General features: G+C 36.9%; 7 protein-coding genes across 14 annotated transcripts; 3 read left to right on the top strand and 4 right to left on the bottom strand.

Annotated features, from left to right (window-relative positions):
- Positions 1-1,001: 1,001 nt before the first annotated feature.
- AT5G62820 (Uncharacterized protein family (UPF0497)) lies at positions 1,002-2,327 on the top strand. Its single transcript, NM_125677.4, has 3 exons — positions 1,002-1,718; positions 1,811-1,946; positions 2,032-2,327. The coding sequence occupies exons 1-3, from the start codon at positions 1,156-1,158 to the stop codon at positions 2,224-2,226; spliced, it is 894 nt and encodes a 297-aa protein (NP_201088.1). The 5' UTR covers positions 1,002-1,155; the 3' UTR covers positions 2,227-2,327.
- On the bottom strand, positions 2,265-5,907 carry PEX14 (peroxin 14). The gene is made up of 12 exons (NM_125676.5): positions 5,659-5,907; positions 5,155-5,381; positions 5,030-5,072; positions 4,762-4,940; positions 4,147-4,336; positions 3,931-4,020; positions 3,719-3,792; positions 3,512-3,557; positions 3,352-3,422; positions 3,192-3,236; positions 3,027-3,095; positions 2,265-2,899 (listed from the first exon to the last, which is right to left on the bottom strand). The coding sequence occupies exons 1-12, from the start codon at positions 5,729-5,731 to the stop codon at positions 2,483-2,485; spliced, it is 1,524 nt and encodes a 507-aa protein (NP_201087.3). The 5' UTR covers positions 5,732-5,907; the 3' UTR covers positions 2,265-2,482.
- Positions 5,908-6,086: 179 nt separating this feature from the next.
- On the bottom strand, positions 6,087-7,420 carry AT5G62800 (Protein with RING/U-box and TRAF-like domain; the record flags this gene model as incomplete). 2 transcript variants are annotated; one of them, NM_125675.2, is made up of 3 exons in its annotated part: positions 6,087-6,291; positions 6,427-7,100; positions 7,224-7,420. In NM_125675.2, the coding sequence occupies 3 exons, from the start codon at positions 7,389-7,391 to the stop codon at positions 6,087-6,089; spliced, it is 1,047 nt and encodes a 348-aa protein (NP_201086.1). The 2 variants fall into 2 exon arrangements, with proteins under 2 accessions (NP_201086.1, NP_001331378.1); NM_001345561.1 differs by having other exon boundaries at positions 6,087-6,235; positions 6,473-7,100; positions 7,224-7,391.
- Positions 7,421-8,584: 1,164 nt separating this feature from the next.
- Positions 8,585-11,929, top strand: DXR (1-deoxy-D-xylulose 5-phosphate reductoisomerase). 2 transcript variants are annotated; one of them, NM_001203671.1, is made up of 13 exons: positions 8,633-8,852; positions 9,049-9,242; positions 9,397-9,483; positions 9,570-9,637; positions 9,724-9,844; positions 9,910-9,972; positions 10,068-10,217; positions 10,335-10,402; positions 10,496-10,607; positions 10,694-10,798; positions 10,885-11,006; positions 11,296-11,442; positions 11,528-11,797. In NM_001203671.1, the coding sequence occupies exons 1-13, from the start codon at positions 8,765-8,767 to the stop codon at positions 11,694-11,696; spliced, it is 1,494 nt and encodes a 497-aa protein (NP_001190600.1). In that variant the 5' UTR covers positions 8,633-8,764; the 3' UTR covers positions 11,697-11,797. The 2 variants fall into 2 exon arrangements, with proteins under 2 accessions (NP_201085.1, NP_001190600.1); NM_125674.3 differs by lacking the exon at positions 9,570-9,637 and having other exon boundaries at positions 8,585-8,852; positions 9,719-9,844; positions 11,528-11,929.
- Positions 11,917-12,668, bottom strand: AT5G62780 (Chaperone DnaJ-domain superfamily protein; the record flags this gene model as incomplete). Its single annotated transcript, NM_125673.1, has 2 exons — positions 11,917-12,371; positions 12,500-12,668. The coding sequence occupies 2 exons, from the start codon at positions 12,666-12,668 to the stop codon at positions 11,917-11,919; spliced, it is 624 nt and encodes a 207-aa protein (NP_201084.1).
- A 1,720-nt stretch (positions 12,669-14,388) lies between these two features.
- Positions 14,389-15,753, bottom strand: AT5G62770 (membrane-associated kinase regulator, putative (DUF1645)). Its single transcript, NM_125672.3, has one exon. It carries the CDS (start codon positions 15,488-15,490, stop codon positions 14,684-14,686), a length of 807 nt encoding a protein of 268 aa, NP_201083.1. The 5' UTR covers positions 15,491-15,753; the 3' UTR covers positions 14,389-14,683.
- Positions 15,754-16,470: 717 nt separating this feature from the next.
- On the top strand, positions 16,471-21,582 carry AT5G62760 (P-loop containing nucleoside triphosphate hydrolases superfamily protein). 6 transcript variants are annotated; one of them, NM_001203670.2, is made up of 12 exons: positions 16,471-17,395; positions 17,476-17,596; positions 17,735-17,847; positions 17,951-18,049; positions 18,152-18,221; positions 18,627-18,682; positions 19,867-19,917; positions 20,078-20,182; positions 20,396-20,440; positions 20,576-20,663; positions 20,762-20,964; positions 21,076-21,582. In NM_001203670.2, exons 1-12 carry the CDS (start codon positions 16,661-16,663, stop codon positions 21,322-21,324), a joined length of 1,935 nt encoding a protein of 644 aa, NP_001190599.1. In that variant the 5' UTR covers positions 16,471-16,660; the 3' UTR covers positions 21,325-21,582. The 6 variants fall into 6 exon arrangements, with proteins under 6 accessions (NP_001190599.1, NP_001190598.1, NP_568961.3 ...); NM_001203669.1 differs by having other exon boundaries at positions 16,483-17,395; positions 20,576-20,651; positions 21,076-21,364; NM_180919.1 differs by having other exon boundaries at positions 16,546-17,395; positions 18,576-18,682.
- The last annotated feature ends 18 nt before the right edge of the window (positions 21,583-21,600 follow it).

Here is a 21,600-nt window from a genome sequence, read left to right as displayed (position 1 = left end):
TTCAAGTCTTGGTAAATAATAATTATATGCTCTACTCATTTCAAACAAAGGCCCCGATTGTTTCTTTGCATTTGCCTAAATCGAAAAGTAATTTATATAAGAAGTAAAAAGAAAGTGTTGTGACGATGGATTAATTTGAAGAAAAAAAAATATGGTAAGACATAAAGAAAAGAAAATAGGAGTGGGTGGGTTGCTTTGTGCTTTAAAGTTTTAAACAAAGAAGAAAAGGCAAAAAAATGCTTTTGATATATTTAAAATATTTTAATTCGTCTCCAAAAAAAAACAGTTTCTTAATCTAAAGATAGAAGACATTTGATTCAAAAGGGAATGCCCAAAAAACTACAAGATTGAAAACAAATATAATTGATAGAGATCAATGATGCTTTACTTTAGCTTCGTCTAGGTTTATATATTATTCCCGTATTCTTTATTTGTTTTTCTTATACTACCTTTAACTTTTGTGCTAATTTATTTTCGAGAATTGGCTAATGTTTTCGGTTTGTAAAATATGCAAAAAAAAAAAAAAAAATGGAATCATTAAAAGAGTTGAAAATAGATTTCAGAATCATTAAAAAAAAGTAATCTACTTCAAAATTTCTAAACAAAAATATTTTTGTGACTAAAGAAAATATACGGAATCGCATAATTGTTTCTCCTATGTGTATATTTAGTAAGTTGATATACTTCTTTAGTAATATGGAATCTTTGTAGATGGTAAGAAGATCAAATAAAATCAAACAAACACATGCACAAAAAATTCATAAACACCTTATGATTGCGTCATAAATTAACGCGATGCAAAATCGTTAGTTGATTACATCTTGGTGCACAAGAACATGCGTCACACTGAATCATCTGATTGCGTTATAAACTAACGTGTTGCAACATCATTGGTTTAAAGACATATAGGTGCAGGTACACATAGACATGCGTCACACTAGATCATTTTGGGGTTTTAATTCTCCACGAAGAAATGTTAAAGTGGGGTCTCTTCTATTGCCGGGAAAACAAAAGAGAGAAGAAGAAATTAAAGTTTCTTTTTCTCCTTCACTTTCTCACACACACTGAGACCATAACAAACACACACACAAAAAAGCTCGGCAAAAAAAAATCAAATTCCGGGAAGAAGACGCCGGAGAAAATCGAATCAAATAGATGAAGATGAAGCGGACTGCGTCATCGAACTCGGAAGCACAGAGTTACAACGAATCACCTCACTCTCCTCTTCGATTTCATTCTCCGTTATCAGATGCCGGAGATTTACCTGAAAGCCGTTACGTTTCTCCTGAGGGATCTCCGTTCAAAATCGAGAATCCGAAGTCGATCGTAGCTGGTAATAAGCTCACACAGTTTTCGCCTCTTCCCTCGCCGATTCCGCCTCCTCCTCCTCAGTTTCCGCCGCCGCGGCGTCAGAGGAATGCGAGAGTTCCGATGAATTCTTCTTCGGATAAGTCTCCGTCGTCTATGGTGGTGCACAATAGCTGGGTGAGAGAAGACGGTGGACAAACTACGACGAGAAAAGCTGGAGCTCCGATAAACGGAGAAGAATCGACGAGGACGACGGTGAACAGAGCGAGAGGAGACGATTTAGTAAGTTTGACGGCGCTAGGGTTTAGAATTACCGAAGTAATTTTGTGTGTGATTTCGTTTTCAATCATGGCGGCTGATAAAACTCAAGGATGGAGTGGCGATTCTTATGATCGCTACAAAGAGTACAGGTCTCTCTCTTCTTCACCACAACTTTTTGGTTTTAGAATCGAAATCTTAATCAGATTATTCAAAAATCATCATCTGCACAAATCTCTTGCAGGTATTGTTTGGCTGTGAACGTTATAGCATTCGTTTACTCTGCATTTGAAGCTTGTGACGCTGCTTGCTACATCGCAAAAGAGAGTTATATGATCAACTGTGGATTTCATGACTTATTCGTTTTCTCCATGGATCAAGTTAGTCTTTCTTTAAAACATTTAGTCGAGCGATTTGTGTAATCAAACATAGTTTTTTGATGAATTCTGATGAGCTTTTTTGTAGCTTCTTGCATATCTTCTAATGTCGGCTTCTTCATGTGCTGCGACTCGAGTTGATGATTGGGTATCTAATTGGGGCAAAGATGAGTTTACTCAAATGGCAACCGCTTCCATCGCGGTTTCCTTTTTAGCGTTTGGAGCGTTCGCGGTCAGCGCGTTGATTTCTTCTTACAGGCTCTTCACTCATGCTTCCTCCTAGTTGTGTTGCCTTCCCTTAAACCAAATGTTACTCTATATCTATGTACAGTCTCTCTTATAGCTTAGAATGGTAATGTGTGATACAAGTTTCAAAATATTAAAATAAGACAAGTAATCATCAAATGACTGAGTTTACTTGTGTAGCAAGACATATTTTATTAAATGAAGGTAGGTGGTGATAAATCCCAAGACCTAAATGCATGTTTTCTTACAGGCAAACCTCATAAAGTATCAATAACCCCTAATTATTATTGTTTTTAGTTCCCTTCCTGGCTGATATGTTGCTGTTCTGTTTCTTCTTGTATCTCTGCGATCTTAATTCCTCCTGACCCATCACCACCAGATTCGGAGAATTTAGTGATCTTCTGTAACTCATCGCTCACACCTGACTGGCCATCACTAGCAGCTGCTTCTTGGTCTATCTTAGCTTGTGGCTTAGGACGGCGAATGGCCTCGACTGCTTCTGCCATGGCAACTGGAGGTGGTTGTGGAGGTACCCATGATCGTTGCCTCTGGAAAGCTGCTGGTTCCATTGTACTTGTTTCATTTTGGTTAGCAGTGAAACGCGCCGCTGTTGTTGTCTCGTATCCGAAATCCGTGGATCTAGGGTTTTTCTGTTGCCACCATTGACCATTGGAACTCTCGTCTTGCGGCGCTTGACCATAGTCCCATGGCTGGTAATAAGAGAGAATACGAGTTTAATGAAGTCTTAATAATAAGTTCAGTTCCACAAATTTGACCAAGATTCCTTACAAATAATGTACTTTTAGATTAACATTCAGGGACATTTTCAGTTTGTACCTTTGATTTGGGAGCAATGCGTGGATCTGATAGTGGTTGGTTTGGATTGGGCGGCATGTCGTTAATCTCCTGTAGATTTCAGTGAAAGTGCCATAAGTTTGTCACCACAAAACTATATTGTTAGTCTAGAAATGGGGCGAGAAAGGATTGTAGTTTTCAACTTACCCGAATGTTTGAAGGCTTCTCTCCTCTCTGGATCATAGACATTATCTGCAGTATCACCAATAATCAACTAAATGTTACAAAGATTATTAGGAATTCAAAGGATAAGATTTATTATAAATCCATGATTCTGCAGCAAACTTGAGGGATTTCAGAACATTACATCCATGTATGACTTTGGATGAGGGGGCGCCGACGAATCAGCTGGTGCCGCAGGAGGAGATGCAGATCGTGCTGTATTGTCCATTAGTTAGAAAAAATAAGCTAACCAAAAACAACAAAACATAATGCAGTTTGAGGCAGAGAAAAAGAGAGATAATAACCTGAACGTGTGTCATAATCAACATTGCTGCCATTTGTATAGGGTTTCTGCATCACATATCAAGGTTCCTAATGTTACCAAAAGAATTATGATACATAGTTTTTGGGTTTTCTTTGTGTTTATAATCCTATATAATCTATGAATCACCTTTACAAAAAAAACAAATCTATGAATCAAAGCTTACTCAAACCAAAACCTATAAACTCACCCTTGCTGTAGTGACCGAACCATTATAAACCTCTTGATCAGCTGAATAAATCTTTGGGATGTTGTTGGATTGCCCTGAAAGTAAGTAAGAGAAGCTTTAACAATGGATCTTAAGATCAACCGAATATTAAGGTAACTAGACCCTCCATGACTCCCGATAAGAGTTGTCCAGACCAAGACCAAATCTCTGTTTCAGTAAAGCTTAATACTTACCTTCAAGCTTACGGATATTATTGCTCAAGGACTTCATTTCTTGTACTTGGACACCTAACAGGTGCGTTAAGTCCTCAAAATATTTCCTCTCTGACAGGAAGCAATGTATATAATTTAATTTAGAGGAAAAGAAGGAACAAGCAAGAAAAGTCCAGAAATGATCACAGAAAAAGAGACAAAATTAGTCTACAATATAAGCTGCAGAAATATATCTACCTTCATTCTTTGTTATCATCATTTCCTGACTAACCCTGGCTACATCAGAAGCAGCCGCAGAAGCAGCTTTGGCTGCAGCTACAGCTTCTTCAGCTAAGCTAGGTTTAGCATCAGCTTTCTTCAGAGGGTCAGTTTCTTCTTCCAACATAATTCTTTGGACCCAGGATTTAAATCTGGGTATGAGAGATCTCTGAAACAAGAACAAATCTCACTTCAATAAGATATTGATTTTGAAGAAGGGAGATTCATACTATAAAGTTGCATTCCACATGGAGCATTAAAACACATCTAGCAGCAATCAGTAAAAGCCAGAAAGGGATTAACAACTTTCTAACACCCTAACAAACTCTTACGGATAATATTTTCATGAAAGTTCTTGGCAACTATATTCTGGTGTTCGAGTGTCAGAGGAATGAAATTGATTAGATAAGCCAAAGAAATGAATTCCTATATAGTCTGCTTCCATTTTCTTAATGGCCTAACCATTTTATCCCACTAAATACGTCTTTAGAGGACTATGCCAAGTAACCCTAAAAACTATCCAGTGTACAAAGTAAATTCATAACATAAAAAACTCAGTACACTGCATATAAATGGAGAACAGGATCATGATACCTTAATAAAAACAGCTGTACCGGCACCAGAGGCTGCAAGTACTCCAACAGCAAGAATAGCATGGTACCAGCGAAACCGAGAGAGAAAAGCTGCCTGTGGAGTCACAATGAGTGGAGCAGGAGCAGCTACTACAGGCTGCATAGCTTGTGGCTGAACAGTTGACACTGCTTGCTGTCCATCTGCTTGTCACATAACAATTCATACAAAATTACCTCCCAGTCTAGTAATCAAAGGAACAAACAAACAAATACATGTCGTTGCTGTTTACCTTGACTTGTTGTAACAGTTGTCTGCGAACTTGGTGGTGGATCCTATGATTAAGATTTTTCACAGAGAGGTAAGCAATAGGAATGGAAAAAGACTCCAAACAAAAGAAGTAAGGAGGAAGCTTACAGGAACACGGCGGAAAGCTTCGTCAATCTCTTCTTTAGTGAGACCTTTCCTCTCAAGAAAAGATCTTCTATGTATAACAGGAGAGCCTCTAACCCTCGGGTGCGAAAGGAATTTGATAGCGTTCTGAATTTGATCCTCCCGTATTGGTTCAGAATTCTTAAACACAGATGTTGGAGGATCCTGAGCTATGGTAGCTTGCTGAACCTCATTAGCAGGCTTAGTAGCCTCTGTAACAAACACATTCATCAATAATAACATTAGTAGAAATCCTACTATGTATTACTCTATATCATCAAATAAATATAGATCATAACTTCATAAGGATCAATCTTTTCTAGGTTTAAAATTTGGTATTGGTGTAATTGAACATTCATCATTAATAATAGTTCAATAAAAATCCTATGCAATCGCAGTAGTTCATCACCAGGCGAAATACTGAGAATCTGTTCATGGAATCCACCAAAGAAAAATTAAGAAATAATGATTAGAAGGTGTAAATTGAACCTGGAATCTGGGAATTTTCATCGGCAAGAGCGGGAAAATCGGAAGGAGGTTGCGTTTGCTGATGAGTTGCCATAGCAGCTCACTAACCTTGGAAGAATCCAAGCGGCAAAAGAGACTATGAATCTCGATGATGAGAGATGATGAGGATGAGAGTAAATCAGGATTTGCTCAAATCGAGGTAGAGAGGTTTTAAACTTGGAAACTCCAGACTCATCTGAGCTGGTCCTTTTTTTTTTTTTTTTGTTGGTCTAATCTTTTTGGTACGGTGAGTGGTATGTATGTATGTGTGGTGGTCACACGAAGAAGAGATAACGGCGTTGTCCGGTTTTTAGTTTTTTCTTGGTCTATTATTTTATTGGGCCTACAATGTGTATGGACGCTAATACCAAATGAGCCCATTATTCCAGAATTTATGCCCAATTCTAAGATTAGCGAATGGAATTTGTGATAGCGTTCTGAATTTGATCCTCTCGAATTGGTACTGAATTCTTAAACAGAGACGTTGGAGGATCCTCCATAACAGTTTCCTGAGCAATGGTAACTTGCTGAACCTCATTAGCAGGCTTTATTAAAAATCCTACTATGTACAAAACCGAACCGGGAACCAAACCAGAAAGCTTTTGGATTATACAACTAACTCAAAACAACAACATCAATAAATTCAAGAGTGGGCTACTACAAAAGTACAAAGGTTCTTAAACAGAGAATTAAAACAAACACAACAAAACAGAACGCCTCGTAACCCCAAACCAAACTAGATCTAGTTACGTTTGTTTCAACTTCTTGATGCCAAGCTTCAACTCCAACATTTCACCATGCAGTAAACAGTTAGGGACAAACATGAAACTGTCATCAGGGATTTGAGAATTCACTTCAAGAAGCCTCTTTACTTCTGGTGATTCGTAAGTAACATTATGTCCGTCGATACTATACGAAAGACGATACGAGAACTTCTTGAATTCTGAAGCAGGTGGTGCGATGCGTCTAACAGTAACATAAACACCATGTCGCTCCTTGAAACACTGAACTACAAACAAAAGTTTCTGACGAGATTCCCAGAGAACTGAAACCTTTTCTTTGATGTTTATTAGAACATCAACAGTGGAATATCCCCATTTGGAGGAAACGATCGTACTATTGTAAAGATGGCGACGCATAAAGTGACCGTAGATGATGTTATATGAGCCAGTGTAATTGCATTCGAGGTTAGGGCAAGAGCATTGAGAGTAGTTGCATTCCTTTTCGTGACTTGACACTTTTTCATAAGAGACACTTTTTGTGCAGCCAAACTCAGTATTTTGACATGGAACAAAGGCTGATTCGAGAACCCTCTCCATTGCGAAGCATCGCTTATTACCAATGGGTAAATCACACCCAGGACCAGGGCACTTGTTACTCACTTTGGCAAAGCAAAAATTGCAAACTATATGTCCATCATCACACTGAAACGCATAATATACCAAACGAGATACAATCAAAGCCGTATTCAATAAAATAAATTAACAAAAGCGAAATCAAAATGTCACATGAAACAAAATAAAATGCATGCAAGTTCAAAACATAACCTGAAAGGTAGGAATAGTGAGCGGCTCGAAGCAAACCGGACAGTCAAGAACATCAAGATCCAACAACTTAGCCGATCGTGTTTCATTCTCCATACGTTGCTTCTTTTGCGGGTGAGAGCTTTTTCTTTTTGATGTTTGATTTTGCGGGTGAGAGTTGCTATCCTCCATATCGATAAGGTTAACTTGAAATGGAATCGGAATTGGAGAGATGGCTACACCGTAATTATGGTTTTTGTTTCCATTAGTTAACGCATTAATTCAGGCTCCGATTTCCGATGTTTAAAGAAAAAGTTGCATGCATGACTTGGGATGGAATTTGAGTGGATGCAGCAAGTAACACTTGTTTAACGTCTCTTTCACTGTTTTGCCATGTGTCACTTAACGTACAACACTTGTCCTCAGATGATCCATTAGCAGTAGTAAATGATTTACTGACTCATCTACCAATACCAACATACCATTATCTTACCATTATCATTTATCTATTGATCTCTGTATCCCCACGAAAACACTATGTAATGTGATAGTCAATCATAACAGCTTAATCACACTTAAATAAAGTAAATTATCTTTTTTCTTTTTCTTTTCTTTTTATGGGATAAATTTTATTCCTTTCCGAAGAAAGAAAAGAGAGCACCATTCAAACAACAATAATCTTTTTGAACGGATGATCTAATAGTCTACAAGAAGACTAATTTTATTTAAACAATCGAACCTAACATGACTCTAATTAGAGATATAGAGAATTATATACGTAAAAAATTCAAGTTGGTTAAAGTTACATGGCTTTTGAAATTTAAATTTACAAATTGAACATTGAGGAACATATCAAAGAAATAAGAATGATAGTGAAAAATGTTGACAAAAAAAAAAGAATGATAGTGAAAAATATTCAATACATAATTTTTAAAAAGAAAAGTATATTATATACTTGTCAAAGATCTAAACTAAGTTTGACATTTGGATTATAATTGTTACAGCATATAACATGTACTTTATAAAAAAAAAAAAAAAAGAGAAGAAGAAAAAAAAAACATGTAACATGTTTTATTTTTGAAAAAGACAGCATACAACATGTTAGTCAAAACATATTCAATTTAAGATATTCATATCAAAAATTCATAATACGAACGAATACCATAAACTTTTTCTTTTTTATTTTGTAAGAGAGAAATCCTTAACCATTAATCCCTTGTAATGCATATTTCTAATAATAATTATATTTGACAAACTATATAATTGATGATACAGATTCTGCTGTTTAATACTCTAAAGAAATCAAATAGAAAATGGGAACATAGTAAGACTGGATTATTTACCACTTACAAGTTGTCGTTACCTTAATAAAAAGGTCCTTGTTACTAAATGCTCAGCGAAATCTTTAAAAAATGACAAAAATCTGTTGGGTACCATTCAAATCCAGATTCCTTTCTTATCATCATCTCTCTCTCTCACACTGTTTATCTGATTCGTCTTCTCTGATAATCAAGAGTAGTAGTGCGGTTCTCTGGAAAATATTCGATTTTTAAAAGACTCTGATGATGACATTAAACTCACTATCTCCAGCTGAATCCAAAGCTATTTCTTTCTTGGATACCTCCAGGTTCAATCCAATCCCTAAACTCTCAGGTTTCTTCTTCTTCCTCTCTTCTTTCCTCCTCCTTGGTCAACTCTCTTTTCGATTAAAGTTGCAAACTTTCATTAGTTGTCTTAGGCTCTTGTGAATTTCTCTATCTAGGTAATCTGTTATTTCTTCAATTCGATTTTTTTTGGTTTGCTTTAGGTCGTAGAGTTTTAAATTTTACATCTTTGGAGTGTTTCACAGGTGGGTTTAGTTTGAGGAGGAGGAATCAAGGGAGAGGTTTTGGAAAAGGTGTTAAGTGTTCAGTGAAAGTGCAGCAGCAACAACAACCTCCTCCAGCATGGCCTGGGAGAGCTGTCCCTGAGGCGCCTCGTCAATCTTGGGATGGACCAAAACCCATCTCTATCGTTGGATCTACTGGTTCTATTGGCACTCAGGTTTTATTTCGATTAAGGCATTATTGTGCAGTTCTTGAGTATGACCAGACTTTAAGTTTGTCTTATGAATGACTAGACTCATAGAAGAATGATATTTTTTTCTTACTGAGTTATTGTTGCATCATTTTTATCGACAAGAACTTCCATTTTGCAGACATTGGATATTGTGGCTGAGAATCCTGACAAATTCAGAGTTGTGGCTCTAGCTGCTGGTTCGAATGTTACTCTACTTGCTGATCAGGTAAGTTGGCTTCATTTGTAAAAAAATTAGTATTGAGTCTCTCCAATTTGTCATTCAGACCACTTGGAATTCAGTTTAATTCTCAGTTCAGTGGTAGTATCATAAGCAAGATAGTATTAACTCGTTATGTATCAGATCAAACCAGAGAAATCAGGTTCTGGTTTAGGCTTTTGCTTCTGCAATCTCAAGAAATCTCTATAGTATGGTTCTGTGATTCTATTTTGAATGGTGGCAGGTAAGGAGATTTAAGCCTGCATTGGTTGCTGTTAGAAACGAGTCACTGATTAATGAGCTTAAAGAGGCTTTAGCTGATTTGGACTATAAACTCGAGATTATTCCAGGAGAGCAAGGAGTGATTGAGGTTAGTTCATTTGTTAGTTTTGATTGTAGTGTAGATAGGTTTTTACTTATTATGTTCATCAACAGGTTGCCCGACATCCTGAAGCTGTAACCGTTGTTACCGGAATAGTAGGTTGTGCGGGACTAAAGGTATATACTCTAATTTTTTGTTATTAAACCTTATTAAGAGGATATGAAAAAAGAAAGTTGCAGATGATAAAGCTTGTTGCTTATTTTTACTGCAGCCTACGGTTGCTGCAATTGAAGCAGGAAAGGACATTGCTCTTGCAAACAAAGAGACATTAATCGCAGGTGGTCCTTTCGTGCTTCCGCTTGCCAACAAACATAATGTAAAGATTCTTCCGGCAGATTCAGAACATTCTGCCATATTTCAGGTATCACAAATCACATAGAATTAAGTACCTCAACTTTCATATTGAGTTCAGCGTTGGTCTTAATGCAAGTTCAACCTCTGGCAATTTGAGTGAAAAATCTTCTTTTATGTTCTCTAGTGTATTCAAGGTTTGCCTGAAGGCGCTCTGCGCAAGATAATCTTGACTGCATCTGGTGGAGCTTTTAGGTTTGTTTCGATATTCTTCTCTCTCTGCATAGACTTTTTTTCTTCTCAATTCTCGTTTGGTTAATGGAAACTTTTCACTGGATTTTGAAAAAGGGATTGGCCTGTCGAAAAGCTAAAGGAAGTTAAAGTAGCGGATGCGTTGAAGCATCCAAACTGGAACATGGGAAAGAAAATCACTGTGGACTCTGCTACGCTTTTCAACAAGGTTAAGATTATTTTCTCCTAAGGTTAAACTCTGATTTTGAAAATACCTTTGATCAAGGTAGATGAGTTCTTGATTTTTTGAAACAGGGTCTTGAGGTCATTGAAGCGCATTATTTGTTTGGAGCTGAGTATGACGATATAGAGATTGTCATTCATCCGCAAAGTATCATACATTCCATGATTGAAACACAGGTCTTGCTGAAACATTACTAACTAAATTATTATTTTTCCGGTTTTAAAAAAATAACTGTATAACATGTATTTGTTTTGTTCCACAGGATTCATCTGTGCTTGCTCAATTGGGTTGGCCTGATATGCGTTTACCGATTCTCTACACCATGTCATGGCCCGATAGAGTTCCTTGTTCTGAAGTAACTTGGCCAAGACTTGACCTTTGCAAGTAAGCTAACCACATTTATATACTCTCTGTTTATCAAGTGTGAAGCTAAGCTTAGTTGAAAATTTTAATTATCACCAAGAAAAGTTCCCCAATCTTGTTTTCAGTTTGGTTTTAGGTTGTTTAGATAAGATAAAAAATGAAACCGAATCGGTCTTCGGTTTGGTTTTGCAATTGGTTATTTTGCTACTGTTTTGGTGTGGATCAGTTAAACTGGGTTAGGACCACTGCCTTATCTATCAGCATTCAGCACCTAAAACCAAAAGTTGTTTACAATTGTGGATTTTGGCAGACTCGGTTCATTGACTTTCAAGAAACCAGACAATGTGAAATACCCATCCATGGATCTTGCTTATGCTGCTGGACGAGCTGGAGGCACAATGACTGGAGTTCTCAGCGCCGCCAATGAGAAAGCTGTTGAAATGTTCATTGATGAAAAGTAAGAATTATTTTTCAGTTTTGAGCATCTCAATGAAGTTCTTGATACGAATCACAATTGTTTATATTCTCACTTTTGTTTACAGGATAAGCTATTTGGATATCTTCAAGGTTGTGGAATTAACATGCGATAAACATCGAAACGAGTTGGTAACATCACCGTCTCTTGAAGAGATTGTTCACTATGACTTGTGGGCACGTGAATATGCCGCGAATGTGCAGCTTTCTTCTGGTGCTAGGCCAGTTCATGCATGAAGAATTGGTTGTTGGAAGAACATAAGGAAGCTTCTGAGGAAATGTTGAAAGAAGATTAGTGTAGAGAATGGGGTACTACTTAATAGCGTTTTTGGCAAGGATTATGGATTGTGTAGCTAATTTATCTGTGATCCGAACAAGCCAAACTGATAATTTGAAACCATTTTTACCAATAAAACCGAGCTTAATTGTTTCACATTATATGATTAATTACATTCATCTAAGGGTTCTTGAAAAGCCTCTGAGCTTCATGAGTAGAGTTCGCATCTCCTGTTGTCGTCATTGGGTTCTTGAAAAGCCTCTGAGCTTCATGAGTAGAGTTTGCATCTCCTGTTGTCGGCATTGGTTTCTTGAAAAAACTCTCAGTAGAGTTTGCATCATCATGACGTGTGCTACGTCTGCTAGTTGCTTGAGAATTGGCCCTCGATGGTTCTTCTTGTTGCGGAGAAACAGAGACTCTGATGAATGTCCTCCCATTGATCACCTCTGTCGATGATATATTGGTCATAGCCGAATTCTGACCACAGTTTGGACAAGGAAAGGTCTTGTTAAGATGATTCTGCGTCGAAAAATGACAACATCTCGTTGTGCATTTATTGCATACTGTCGAAAAGGTCATGCTCACTGTCGAAAAGGTCATGTCCACCGGTTTCGACGAAGAAGAAGAAGCAGGCTCTGCAGGCTTATTACACGAAGCAGATGGTTCGCTCTTTTCTTGTTTTGGTTTTCTCTTTTGATCAACGCAATTCTCTTAGCTTTATCAGATAGTAGAGACCAAGCATCTAAAACCAGCTTAAACGCACCTTCCGCACCATTAAACCTGTTCTTGTCCGGGTGAAGCAACAGAGCTAAGGTCTTGTAATGTTTCTTCACTGTTTCATCATCAGCTAAAGGATCAACACCAAGGATTCCATACCAGTCAGATTCTCCTTCTTCTTTGTTTGATGCAGAGATATAAACATTGATCATCATCAAAGGTTGTTTCAAACCATCGAGCGTTGGATACAAATTCTGAGCCTTGTTAATGAATTTCTTTGCACCAATGACCAATGTAATCGTTCTCAGAAAGTTTTCTCTCTGCAATGACTAGTCATTGCTCTTTTAGCTTCTTCCTTATTACATTCCATCGTTGAGAGACTTGAAACGTCGTATCTTAGAGATGACTCGAGAAACTGAAGAAGCTACGAGGGCGATAATGGTTTTTGTTGCTCTGGCGATGGGTTTACTTAATTGATGGTGATTTCCCTTTTTTTTCTTTCAAATTTACTTTTTGATTACTAATTTCTCTTTCCTTTTTTTTTGGTTTCCATTATTTGAAACAATCAAGAAATAAATATTTTCTGTTTCTAATACCGGCAATAAAACTTGAATTAAAAACAATTAGTTTTTTTTTTCTTTTTTAAAGGATTTAGTTACGAATCGTAGGGATAAAGATATAAATGCACTCTCCTTACCAAAAAAAGAAGAAGATATAAATGCACTCTTTTTAACCTACTGCCACCGCTAAAATCATTAGGAATAATTTTAACTAAATTATTAGTCATAGCATAGGAAAACACCTTCACATTAGATTAATAATTTGTTTGGCAAAAGCGATTTGGAACAATAGAAGTTTTGATTTGTCGACTCATTATTTTGCAATAATGATGTTTTAATATAAATGTACCAGGAAATCAATTGGTCGGTTTATGATAAAAAGCTTCTTTAAGTTATCATAAATCGTAACTTGCAAGTCATTCTTTTCATAATTTAACCTTATTAATTACTATTATGTGTGATATCAGATTATCTAAGGTGGTACTTCGTTTACTATTAGACACGTACAACTTGTAGGTTATACTTCAGATTGATTTCCATTATATATTAAGCAATGAGGGTTGGTATACTGACAAAGTAAATATATGCTAAATATACTGACGTTTATTTTTGTTGGTTTAGTATGAGACATTATGTAATGAAACTTGATAATAAAATATATTGGTTTGATATATATCGATAAACCATTACAGAATAGTTGAAAGATATAAAACAGTTCCTTAAAAATATTGGACCATTTTGTTCTAGTCGTATTTTAGTTTGATGTTTTATCGATTGGTCACAATAAAAACGGCAAGAATTACTAATGAGTAATCACTAATGAAATGATCACACCCATTCTAAGACATAGATCTCTAGTTTTCTAAACCAGTTCATTTAAATTTGTTGCGGATTCCACTGAACATATTTTAAATATAACAAGACACCAAATCTGAAGTTTAGTTTGAAGATCAATGAATCGACGACTACAATTAAACTAATATAATCTGATTGAATACACTTTATATTATGATGACTCGAGTCTCTCAATCAGTAGTGTGAACACATATCGCTTTATGGAAAATTCGAGCAAGTAGATCTCAAGGCAAACCAAACATTCCTACAATATCCACCTAAAACTTATAAACCCAAATTAACAAATCCATCTATATATATAAAAAGGTATACAAGACTCCACACGTTAATGTATAACACGTTAAAAGACCACAACACTTTCTTGTGTCTAAAACAAAGAAACATACAACCCTTATCCAAATTTAGAATTTATTATACACACACACACACATCTAAGTAACCTAAAATAAACTTTAATAAGTAGACACATAATTGATATATCGTGTGTACACTTGAATTTGCCAAATCATATTGTTAGGTGAAACAATTCAACATTATGATGAGGAAGAATAAAATTTGAACAAGTTTATTACAATAAACCGAATAAAACCAGTAATCTCCTCCATTCCAATAATCAAATAACCAAAACTTATACATTATCTATTTTATAAACCGAGACATTAAAAATATTCGAAAATAAATTATTTACTTTCTCGCCAACACTCAAGATTTTCTCGGAAACTAAATAAAAGTAAAAAAGGAAAAGAAAAAAAGTAGGAAAAAGAAAGAAACCGAAGCCCACCCAAAGTCCGCGTCTTCTGAGAGCCACGTCACCATCAAAAAGGACGTAAATGACGACTTAGCCCATTCACATTTTTCAATATTCCAATCATATCCTTTCTATACGGCACATACGTCTGTCGTTTTGTCTCTTCCCTTTCCCTTCCTTCTTCCTCTCCGTCCACCTTTGACGGCGGTTCCTCTTCTTCTCTTTGATCGGAGACCGTCTCGTCGTTCTTCTTAACCGGCGCCGGAAAGACGAGCTTATCGTTTCCTTCACTACTGCTTCTAACGTACAGAAGATTCCGGAGCTTCCAACGTTTCGAAAACCCAGCTGAATGGCTTTTGATTTTGCTGTGTGACGGAGAAGACGAAAGTCTTTGAAGATCATCATCTCCGGAATTCGATTGTTTAGGTTTCCATACACAGTACGTCTCCGGAGGAACACCAGTAAGATCCTCTTCAGCTTCCGACGAAGAATTCGAAGCCGGATCTCGATCCTCGCTCATCAGTTTCCTCAACGCCGGTCTACGACGACGAGGAGGAAGAGTAGTAATCTTACTCGTCGGTTGAGATTCCACCGGAGCATTTCCACCGTACGGATTCAACGGACGGATCTGACCGTTACAGAAAATCTCGTCGGCGGTAGCGAGAGGCTGAGAACACGTGTTGCTTGGACAGTCGAAAGCGAAGTCGGAATCATTATCGTCGTCGCGGTGGGGAGAAGAATCGGATTGTGTTTGGTCGTGATCTCTGAATTCTTCGACGACTCGAGCGGCGATTGCAGCGAGGTCAACGGCGGAGGAGAAGCTGCCAAAACTCGGAGAGTTAGAGGAGAAGGAGAGTAACCGACTCGTCTGCATTTGAGAGAAAGTTGTTTCTTCTTGCTCTGTTTTCTGAAACTGAAACGTTTTTGAGAGAGAAGATTGTACGCTTCGAAATTTGGGTCCCGGGGAATATTTATATGGGAAATATAAAGTCTTTGTATTTTCTTCATTGACGGAGAAGAAACAAATTGAAATGATTACATTAGTGGGGCATTAATTGTTATTTATTCAGGAGCCAAAATCTAACTTAATTATCATGATTCTAACAAGGAGCGTAATGAACATAAACCACTAACGACGTCAAATGAAATTAAATAAACCACCAACGTTTAAACTTAACCACTTGTTGAGAATAATAAAAGAAGATAAGTCTCTCCACTTTTTCAAATAAATCGGTATCGGTCTTGGTATTTTTATTTATAAAGAGAGTATACCATGAAAAATTGTTTAATTATCTTCTTTGATGTCACGTTTAATCAGACAATCACATCACGACGTAATAAAACTTATCCATTTGGTTATTTTCTTCTGTATATTGAATATTCAAACGTTAATGATGTCACAAAAATGACGTACGTAATAGGTTACGAAAATGTGGTAAGGATTAAACAAAAGAATTCTCCGTTAATTCCATGTACTGATGTTCATTTACCGTGTTAATATTGTTGTTGTGTCAGCTCAAATTTTAACATGTTAATCAGTGTTAACACGCATAAAGGAAGCATGTGTTAATATGTTATCCTATGTAAATTATTTTAAATAATTCTTATAAAAAGTATATTTTTGTCAACATATATACAACATAGTGAAAAAAGAAAAATATACAACATAGTGCTTTGGTGACCACTATTTTTTTGTTCTTCTGACTTTAGAATGGAAGTCTAAATGTCCTTCAACTTTTAGTTGGGCCTTTGGCTCACATTATCGGCCCTTAAGAATAGAAGTCTAAATATCCTTCAACTTTTAGTTGGGCCTTTGGCTCACATTATGGGACTGTATAAATGGGCCTCCGCCATAATTAGTTGCATGTTTCATAGTGGTAAATTATTCAGATCAAACTCAAGCACAGTTCGAAGTTTTCAGCTTCTCTCAGAAACATTAGTTTTTCTTCTTCTGTTCATCAATTTCATCACATAAACCCTAATTTAGATTTTAGGGTTCATCTGAAAACTCTTGCAATATTTACAAGCTATTAAATCATCAACAATGGATAATAATTACCAGAACTATCATCATCATCATAATCATAATCATCAACAACAATGGCGTCCAGCACCAACACAGCCAAACATATGCCCGATTTGTACAGTGCCTCACTTCCCTTTTTGCCCACCGTATCCTCCTCCATCTTCTTTCGCTTACAACCCCAACTTTCCTCCTCCTCCTCACCTCAATTCACCTCGTCCTGGATTCGATTCCTTCACCGGACCACCGGTTCGACCACCGCAAAATCACTATCCTCCGTGGCAACCTCACCACGGAAATCAATGGCGACCAGTTGCCGTTGATGTTGATAGGGAAGCTGATCGGAGCTATAAGAGAGCTCGGATTGATACGATCGCAGGTGGTTCTCCGGGTTACGGTGTTTCTGAGAGTCCGAGTCCTCGGATCTCTTGGGAAAATGAACGAAGGTTGAAGATGGTTCGCGATCATGGTTATGGTTTAGCTGCGCCGTCCAATATAGAGATGAATCATCAGTATGGGAGTGAATTTAGGAATGGAGGTCAATTTAATGGTGTAGCTCCTCTTCCTCCTCCTCCGCCTCATCATCCGCCTCCGTACGGTGGCTATTTCAGCGGTTCTAATGGTCAGCCTCCTCTTCCGGTTTCTCCACCACCGCCTTTGCCTTCATCTCATCCTTCTTCCTTGTTTCCTGTCACTACTAATTCGTCACCAACGATCCCTCCGTCATCATCATATCCTCAGATGCCTAATGCTTCTGTAATGTTGCTTTCGTGGCTTCCTTCTTTTCTCGAAATATCTTGTTTTGCTGTACTGATAAATCTCTTATTGTTTGGTAGCCATCTTCTGCACAACTAGCACCAACTCGGTCTAAAGTGATTGATGTGTCTCATTTGCTGAAGCCACCTCATCGATCTACTCGTCCAGATCACTTTGTAATTATTCTTCGAGGGCTACCAGGTTCTTTTCCTAGCCTTCTCTTTGATTTTTGTGTCGACTTGTTACATGATTTCAGTTCTTAGCGTAGCCTCTTGCAGGAAACAATATAACCTCCACTTGTTTTTGCATTTGAATAACTCCATTTGTATATATGTTCAGGTAGTGGGAAGAGTTATTTAGCCAAGTTGTTGCGTGACGTCGAGGTAGAAAATGGTGGTAGTGCTCCACGAATCCATTCTATGGATGATTACTTCATGACTGAAGTTGAGAAGGTTAATTAATCCTCATAGTTCTTTAGACGTTTCTAAAAGAATGGTTTCTTTACTTTGGACCAGCAAAGGACTCTAAAATTGTGTTGTTTTGTCAATGTAAAAGGTTGAGGAGAGTGATTCAACTTCTTTAAGCTCTGGTAGAAGCAAAAGACCTATTGTGAAGACGGTCATGGAATACTGCTACGAACCTGAGATGGAAGAGGTATATTTTCAACGTATATGTTGAGATAAATGAAAGATGAATGTAATAAACCACAGCGATAAATTTATTTTGTTAAGTTTCTTGCCACTCTTGAATTCTCAGGCGTATCGTTCAAGCATGTTGAAAGCTTTTAAGAGGACACTTGAAGATGGGGCTTTCAGCTTTGTAATCGGTAATGATTTTCTCATAATATTAGAATGTAGGACATAGAGAACAGCATTGAAATTTTATTTCCTTGCTATCTGTGATCTAATGACATTATCTCTTTTGGTTTCTTGATGTTGACATGATTGCTACTACTTTTCTTTTTGAGCAAACATTTTCACCTGATATGGTTTCTCTAGTTTCTTAGTTTAAAGAACTTGATATCCTTCCAGCAGCCCTCTTATCTGCTCAAGGTATAGGGAGTAGTATATATTGCAACATGTAAGATCTTTGTTTAGAGATTCTATTCAACTAGTTTAGCTAGGAACTAGGTGGTGCAGTGTTCAAGCACTACTTTCATTTTCTCTAACCACGGATGCAGTTTGTTTTCTGGAATTGACCGTTTCTTGCTGGTATATGTCACTCATCTTAGTGGATGACCGCAATCTGCGGGTAGCTGATTTTACTCAGTTTTGGGCAACAGCAAAGGTATATCCTCACTTCCTTCTGTATTACCTTGTGGAGTTTGGATGTTGTTTTCGGATTCTATGGAAGACTCATAATGATTTGTGAAGTCAACTAGCGACTAGCGTCTTTAGTGCTTAGTCAACCTTGGTTTTTCAAGTGTCTAGATAATTTCATCTGCACTAAACGGTAGTGAAGTCTTAGTAAGTTGACAGTTCTGACAATGTTTTAGTTAGTTATCTCAACCTCCACAAGAATTAGCATAATGCTCCGTCCAAGTTCATAATGACCTTGCATTTCCCTAGATTTGAGATTACGAGTCTTCTTTTCCTCAGCATCTTCATAATTTTATCTTGAAAACTATTTTTCCAAAGCTACCCCTGTACATTAGTTATTGTCTTGCTTCACTCCTGTATATTAGTGAATATGATCTTTCAAAGATATGTCTATTCTCTTTCCCCCCTTTAAAACCTTCTTGGTTGTGTATATATCATCAAAGAGGACATTGACGTGGGGCAACTTGCAAGTTCTTATAAGTCTTATCTCCTTTATATTGCTAATTCGCTCTTTTATAAGATGAGTCATTAGTCTTGTTGATGACTGTATGTACTATTTATAGTGGTATTTTACCTGCAAGTTAAAGTTGCTTTTGATTTTTCTGCTTGCTTCATGTTGCTTTCTAAACATCGTCTGAGGTTGCCATTCTTTTAAATAATTTGTAACCTTGCTTTCACTGACCAATATACTCTGGAATATGTCCTTTCCTATTATTTATAAACAATTAGTGATAGTGTCTGCTTTGGGCAGTGCATGCACTACTCCTCATCCCCTTTTGTTGTTGCCACCGTGCTTAATAATGTTCTTGTTTATCTATGATTCCGTGAAAATGAAAGTTGAAAATTTTTAGATGGCTTCTTGACCAGCTTAAAACTAATACGATATAAAAAAAAAACTTTGAATTCGAGAATTCACCTTTTCCTCTTTTGTTGAATTTGATTTTGATTCAATCTTCTTTTGCTCAGTGAACAGTTGCTTCATTCTCTTTTCTGTGTATGATTGGATGCTTGTTGTAATTGATGAACCTTGAATTGTTACCTCTTGTAACATTTAAAACCAGTTCAACTGAAACATGTCTGTTGTCCTGTATTGAAAATGTTTTATCTTAATCGTTCTTGAAAGTTTCCTTGACTTACTGTTTCTTTTTGCAGAGATCTGGATATGAAGCTTACATATTGGAAGCAACATACAAGGACCCAACTGTGAGTTCTCTGCATACTATTTACTCTTCGATAAGTTTGATTTTGTATCTCATTTGTAGTTTTCATTTTTAGCCTAGATAAATAGGAGCACACTACGACCATTATCATATTAAATAGAATAACATTCACTTGGTGTTTCTAAGCGTGTGCAAAATTACAGGGCTGTGCTGCAAGAAACGTACATGGCATCACAGTAGATCAAGTACAGCAGATGGCAGAACAATGGGAAGAAGCTCCTTCATTGTACATGCAGCTTGATATCAAGGTTCTTATGTCATTCTTTTTCTTTCCAACATTGACCTCGCTTTTTGATAAAGACGCCAAATTAATGCCTTCATGTACGATTTGGCATTGACCTAAAGGAAACCGATCTTAAGATGAGCTTCATGCAGCGTATTTTGGGATTTTAAACATCACTAAGCTCGTTTTGTTGCATTTCTTACAACATCTTATATATGATCTTCTTTTTCTGTGATAGTCTTTTACGCGGTGGGATGACCTGAAGGAGAATGAAATCCAGGAGGTAATAGAAAAATATCTTTTTGTACCTCTGTCCTGGAGTAAACAAGGGTTAAAAAATTCCTTGTTTTGACCATTGTTTCAATTTTGACCTTCCTTATTTGATCCAACCTCGTAATTTCTCATAAAATTGCTCTAGGTGGATATGGACATGGAAGATGATTTCGGACTGCCAGAAAGAAAATCCGATAACAGTACCCAGTCAGAAGAAAAGGGTGCGACAGAGGGTAAATTTGAATGCTTTCTTTATAATTTCTTCTTTTTTTTTACTAAGACAATCCGAAAACGCTTAACTGAGTCTTTCTTTCTGTTGAAATCACCTCAGGCTCTTACAAAAGTGAGAGTAAATGGGATGCAGAATCTGGCTCCCGTACAGAAGAAGTGAAAGAACTAAGCAGAAGTAAATGGTCAAATGTAGAGGAAGATGAAACAGAGAACTCTCAGAGCATGAGACGAAACTCCAAATCTCTTCCCAAATCAAGCCAAGAACGCCAGCGGAAAGGCAAATCTGTTTGGTGGGGCGATAAGGTATAAACAAGCATACACATCTTTGATTGTTCATTATGTCTCTTAACTTTGAAAACATGTTTATCTTCTGAAATTATCTGATCATACATGCTTTTTTATTTCTGTGGATAGGGTGGAGACGCGGGGTTTTCAATTGGTGCTGCAAGGAATATGAACATGCCATCCTTAATTATAGGTCCAGGATCAGGATACAACGTGAAATCAAATCCTCTATCGGCAGAAGAGAGTCGTGCACTAGCTGATGCAATTGGAAAAGCAAAGGTAAGAGGAATTTTCCAGGATCAGCTTAGAGCAGAGCGTGAGTCTTTCAAAGCTGTTTTTGACAAGAGACATGTACGAATCGTTACAAAGGATAAGTAAGTGTATGATTTTCTCCGGGTAATCAAAATTTATTTTGCCTGATCCACGAGAATTATCAGTTCCCACTTCTCTTCATTCACATCGACCAATAAAATTGAGAAACTTTAGAAAATAAAAATAATCCATTGTTTTGTGTTTTAATGTGTTTTTAGAATCGTTACAAAGGATAAGTAAGTGAATTCTTCCAATTTTTATTTGTGTATGCATGTATAATATTGATATTATTTGGAGGAAATAATCAAATCTTATAAATTTTTGAATTTAAATGCTATTTTC

Source organism: Arabidopsis thaliana, chromosome 5 (assembly GCF_000001735.4).
Source record: "Arabidopsis thaliana chromosome 5, partial sequence".
In the NCBI taxonomy this organism is placed as follows: domain Eukaryota; kingdom Viridiplantae; phylum Streptophyta; class Magnoliopsida; order Brassicales; family Brassicaceae; genus Arabidopsis; species Arabidopsis thaliana.
Note: the sequence above shows the minus strand (reverse complement) of the source record. Positions and strands in the feature narration are given on the sequence as shown.